General features: G+C 33.2%; 1 protein-coding gene across 1 annotated transcript in view; it reads left to right on the top strand.

Moving 5' to 3' along the window:
* The first annotated feature begins 154 nt into the window (after positions 1-154).
* Positions 155-5,933, top strand: part of LOC101242436 — a 25,214-nt gene continuing 19,435 nt past the window's right edge. Inside the window, exons 1-6 of the mRNA XM_018817090.2 lie at positions 155-1,019; positions 1,274-1,431; positions 1,768-1,867; positions 3,475-3,652; positions 3,932-4,050; positions 4,389-4,655. Coding sequence (XP_018672635.1) covers positions 956-1,019; positions 1,274-1,431; positions 1,768-1,867; positions 3,475-3,652; positions 3,932-4,050; positions 4,389-4,655 — 886 coding nt within the window. The 5' untranslated portion in view covers positions 155-955. The remainder of the gene's footprint in view (positions 1,020-1,273; positions 1,432-1,767; positions 1,868-3,474; positions 3,653-3,931; positions 4,051-4,388; positions 4,656-5,933) is intronic.

The following is a 5,933-nucleotide window of genomic DNA, read 5'->3' on the forward strand; positions in this document are numbered from 1 at the left end:
CGTCGCTGCTACCATTGTGGGCGTATGTGTTCTTGGGCAAGACACTTAACGACAATTGCTCCAACCCAGTGGTCACTAATGGGTTGTCCAAATTATCAGCCATACATAAAAAAATTCCCAAAAAAATAATCACCCACGAAGTAACATACATGGTAACTCGTAAGCTGGCACGAGGTGTTAAACCCGTGTGATAACGACTGTGTTGTCCGGTCACGCGAGGATAAAGTAAGTAAGTTACATTCATCTATGACTACGCCACTGCGGCAGAAACAAAACTTGTTGTGTGAACTATTTCTTTCATTAAAATTGTTTATGTTATTTTACCTAAAACAATCCATTATACTGTTTTAATATTTATTACTTTTCTGTTTGCAAATTTGAAAAAAAAAATGTCGTGTAAACTATCTTAAACCTACTATAATGTAAACAAATAGTTTTGAACAAGCACTTATTTCGGCGTAAACAAATATTAAAAAAATATAAACAATGTGGCATCAACCAAGCTTATGTACATTCGCTGAGATCATTTTTGAGCAGCCACAAGTTATGCAGCATACAGTGCAATATTACAGGAGTTAAAATTTTAATACGTCACAATTTACATCGGGAATGGGATATAGGGTAATTACGGCCTAGCAAACCGAAAGAGGCCAACAATATTACCAGTGTTTGTTCGAGTAGGCAGTCCGGTGTGGGCAGTACAGTTATATTCGACATAACTGCCTGAGTTAAACGTGATAGATCTCTGTAGGAAGTCAGTGCTGTCCCGACGTCACTGGGAAGTTGGTTTATTGTTTAAGGTTTGGTTAAATCAGAAAACCGGCAATCGTCTTTGAACAGCACGGCTTACAGATTATTTTTTGAACTCGCGACTTTAAGGTCAGTTCATAGAACTATGATATGAAAGTAGTTTTCTTTAAAGTGCGCCGTAGATTTTCATAGGACGTAACAAAATATGCTGATAGCGGCAGTCTTTCTGTATTTCTACGCCATTGGTTTTTCGGCTGCTAAACTACAAGGTTAGTATAATAGAAACATTCACTTAGTTTTTATTGACTATTATAAGTACCAACACTATTTCTGACAGTATCATGATATATGATTGTTCTTAGTTGTAATTTTTTTAGTACAGGGTGGTGTCCCTAAAACAGTCTCATTTGATGTCACCAAAACGAATTTTTGAACATAATTTCATACAATAATTAACAAATTTCAAACCAACATATTTGAAGCGATTTTAGTTTGTAATCTTAACGTTGTCTTTTTATTGTAGCACCAATCAATTTAAATGTCACGAATGTTACATCATCATCAATATCCATCACCTATGATGTAACGAAAACGACAGGTCTATCCCACGATGTGGAAGTCGTGTCAGTAAATAACCTTAATGACGTCAGAATATGGACCACTAAAAAAAACAGGATGGAGGTATAATAAACGTTTGATATATGTATGATTATTTTGCTATAAGTTTTTTTTAATATACGTTTATCTTTTAATCGAGGTGTCTTATGTAATAAAATTTCTACTTTCCACGTATTATATATTTTAAAATATATACTTTCCCAATCTCAGATTTTGTTTTATTTTATCGATTTTTTTTATTAACAAAACAAAGACATTAGCACTAAACATGAGGACCGTGGCATTGTTTTCGTTGAATTATCCCGCTTCGGCATGCGAATAACTCCATATAATGTTTGGTCAGTAAAGGAACACTAATCATCTTAGTGAAGTAACACTAATCACTTACATTCTTTCTAGTTGACCGGTTTACGCAGTAATATAGCTTACACCATTCGGGTACGAGCTACAAACGGAACCAATATTGGAAACTATAGCAATATACTTTATGCTAGAACAGGTATACTTTCAAGATTTCTTTTTTGTAGAAATTTGTTTAAAAGGTTATAAATATTATTTACGGTTTATGTGCCTTGAGATTTTAATATTTATAAATTTAGTACTCACTTCCATGTTTTACCGGAAACGGGTGTTGTACTAATATAGAAACAGAAATAGCGAGGCGTTGTGAAACAGTCTAGTTTTATTTATATATTAACCTTATCAAACAACAAACATGGCTTATTTATAACATGCTGCTTATAGAACAGTAAACATTACAATGCTTGTCACTATAGAGGTAAGCACTGCCTTATAAGAATAGGACTTTAATCTAGTTAGTGTTTCAGTTTCGTAATTGTAAATAAAATCCCAGGTATTAGCTGGTTTGGAGGGATAAACCACTTATATTCCTTTTCAAGGCGCTTTCGATTGCCGTTGTCGTCCCAAATAGTACACAAAACGATTTATTCGAAACAAAAATATAATATTAATACGTAATTGCATGTAATAGTTTATTATCTTGGAACAAATAAGATTTATAATGCAAGTATTATGAGTTAACAAAATCTTAAAAGGAATTCCAACGAAAATTTAAACTAGAACATCGCGGCGGCAAGAAATATTTTGTCTAACTTGGTCCCTATAATATAAATAACTGCGGTAGAAATTACACAGTGGAAACCTTACTTGCCGTTTTAGATAGTTTTAACTACTAGTGTGGTATTCTCGTCTACCAAAGTAATCGCCGCCTAATTTAGAATTTGCTTTTTTTAACCGCCTGACCAAAACTTAGTCGTTAAATTTTGACCGACTATAACTTCTGTGATATGTAATGCACAGAAGTTTAGTCGGCCAACCAAACTTGAAAATACACCGACTAAGTTTTAGTCGGGCCACAGAAAAACGCGGCAACCCATATTATAGCGATCCCGACCGACTAACATTAGTCGCTATAGACGAGAATACCACCCAATGTGTCGCCATCATAAAAGTAAATTACTTTTTTTTATAAAAAAAGTATCAATGATGAACATTTGTATTCATATTTCTTGCATCACACCATCTTTGTATATGTGGTTGCGCTATTGTCTATTTAAAAAAATTATAGTTAGAAAATACGGTGGAGAATTCGGTTATAAATATTCCCTATAAACACTTAACATATTTACCCGTATCATTCTTGCTAAACTGTTTTGTCCGAGATTTTAGTAATGCGCAACACCTTAACTATTGATAGTGTTCTACGAATTTCTATAAATACGTTATTATATAATAATAATGGTCATATACGGTCACTATTATTATATATAGTTGGGTGAGGGGAAATGGAACACTTTTTCACTTTTTTTTGTCCCATTTGATATGAATTATAAAACCGTATCCCCACGACTGCCATGGGCCGTTGTTAATTGTTTAAAACACCATCAGGATATGTGGATATTATGTGCTAAAAGTGTCCTATCACCCCCCACCCTACTATACTTAATACTCATTGTTAAAAATTATATAAGAAAGTGTGATTAAAGCTTTTATATGCCGAAACGTTTACCGATAATCAAAATATTTTCCCACAATTTAAATCAGCATTTCACAGACAAAATTGGTAACGTTTTTTGTCGTGTTTAGCGCCTAATGGTGCAGGAATCATAGGGAATATCGCTACTCCAACCTTCATAACGGTTTTTCTGGAACAAGTTCCCGGTGCACGATCATGGGTTGTTGAGTACTCAGCTGAAAATGATGACAATGTCTTAAGCTTGGAAACTTCTTTTAGCAAAGGAACGCAGTCCTTGTACATTGCTATGTAAGTGGCAACTAAATATAATTTATGGTGTATACTATCACAAAAATAATCGACGTTTTCGATTGCTTTGTATTACTTTATTCGTGTACACAGTGATAGTTAAACATGCTTTTTTACGAATTAACCTATGTTCAGTAATCGTTTCTAAGTTTGTTTATGCAACGGATTTAAATTAGCTGTTTTGGTCGTGAAGTTTAGTTTTACGTTTATATATTCTAATTATTAACAAAGTAAATGTATGCTTTTAATATCATAATATGTTTCATTTTTTTATTACAGATTAACAGGCTTAACTCCAAACACAAAATATGTGGTTAGAGCACGTGTGACAAGAGTATTAAATACAACTTACACCATAAGCCAAAGTCCATTTGGACGATATACTAATATTTCTACAGGTTAACCTATTATGTTTTGTTTGATAAATTTTGGTTTGTTGTTTTATCCGTAATAGGTAAATCTCTATCTAAATTTACATCCACGTATTAGTTTAATCAATTCTTTTCTCTTCTTTTTACCATGCCAATGTTTGTTCAGTTAATTTCATTATCATTTTGCTGTCAAAGCAAAACTATCGTGGTTTCTATAATTTAAAATTTTAACGAATGCTGAAAATCAAATCTTAATTTATATGAGTTTTTGGCTATTGTAGACATTTTATAATAAACGCCTGTACAAACTAATCGATCATTTAAAAGGCCGCATTTTATATAATTTACTGCAAAACTATTCGCAGAAAAAAGCTCCATGTTCGGCCGTGTGACCTTTGTAAACAAGACATTGTTGAACACCGACGAATATAAGACTATAGTTGCAGAGCAGTTGACTGCTGCTTACTCAGCAATATCCGCCCACGTTTCCGATGTCAGCGTTATTGAAATTGAAGACAGCCACACATGCCACTATGAGCTGAAAGTGAACAATCGATCAAGGAGGCCTTCGACGAGTGGTTTGGAATTAAACGACACCAATATTTATTCAAATTCAGAAATTAAGTTTAACTGTATGTTTACCTATCAGAATTTAAAAAGTTAGCTAAAGTATAAGTAAAACCTTAAATGCGTTCCAAAAATTAAGTTTTATATATTTTAGTATATACGCAATCAGATGAAATAGCACGCGATACGAATGAAATAAAAGTAAAAATGGTTAACGGGTCAGGTAAACCGGGGAATCTTGTTGGCCATCACAGTCATGTAAAAACATACATTGTTTTATAAATGCAAATTTGAACGATTGGTTTTGCTAGTTCAGCTGAAACTACAATTATTTAATAGTCGGGCAAATAAATCAGGGGGTAATATTAATTAAAGTTAGAAATGCGAAATTTCTTCAGAATTTAAATAAAAACAAACATAAGTTCACGAACATTGTAAATAACTTTGCGTAAAATAAAAAAAATATATTAGGTGGGATAAAATGGGACAAAAATCATTTTTTGCGCAACCGATGAACTTGTATTAATATTTTTTAGTTGACAACACTTCAAAGAGATATATTTACACAAACAGTATGTTATTTAAACGAATAGCACACCAGGTATTACTTTAGAAATTCGCAAACGGGCGGGGTAAGAAGGGACGTAATTCTTAGTTAAACATGACTATTAAACTATTTTTCTATAGAATTAGGTTGAAACCGTCTTGTCTTGCCCCACTGCTATAGTTTTTTATGTGTTGCAGTATGTTATTATATGATGAACTTGGTATTGCTCGAACAATATTTGGTATTGTTAAAACTTTAACTGAGAATCTTGTGTCCTGCACATGTAATTAAAGAGTCCGGCCCACGGTTCTCATGGTTGCGCAGTTTTTTGCATAAGAATAAAGTTTTATGTCTACTGATGCTAAATTCACAGCCAGTTTGTGAAAATTCGCTTTAATTTAAAAGTTATGAACGTTTAAAAAATCAAATTTCAAAGTTGTAAAAAACGTCACTCGCGGGCACTGTGACGTCACAATGCAATATTTCGTTTATGGGGAAAACCCGGCCTATCAGCGGTTTATCGTTTATTGGTGCAATTTTGATAGATAAGCAAATCAAAACGTTTTTTAAGGTATTAACAATACCTATGGCTTCAGCAACTTATTGGAAGCTATTTCCTAGGGATCAGCGTATAACCAAACAAAATAGCCTACCAAGCTTAGTGGAGAATTAGTTTTCGTGACTTTCTAGGGTTCAGATTTTAAATTCTTTTTGTTTCTTCCCTATATGGCATAGACTATATTTATATCTGTATTTAAAGTACCATATAGGAGTTTACATAAGCCGAGTAATCATG

Source organism: Ciona intestinalis, unplaced genomic scaffold (assembly GCF_000224145.3).
Source record: "Ciona intestinalis unplaced genomic scaffold, KH HT001119.1, whole genome shotgun sequence".
Lineage (NCBI taxonomy): Eukaryota > Metazoa > Chordata > Ascidiacea > Phlebobranchia > Cionidae > Ciona > Ciona intestinalis.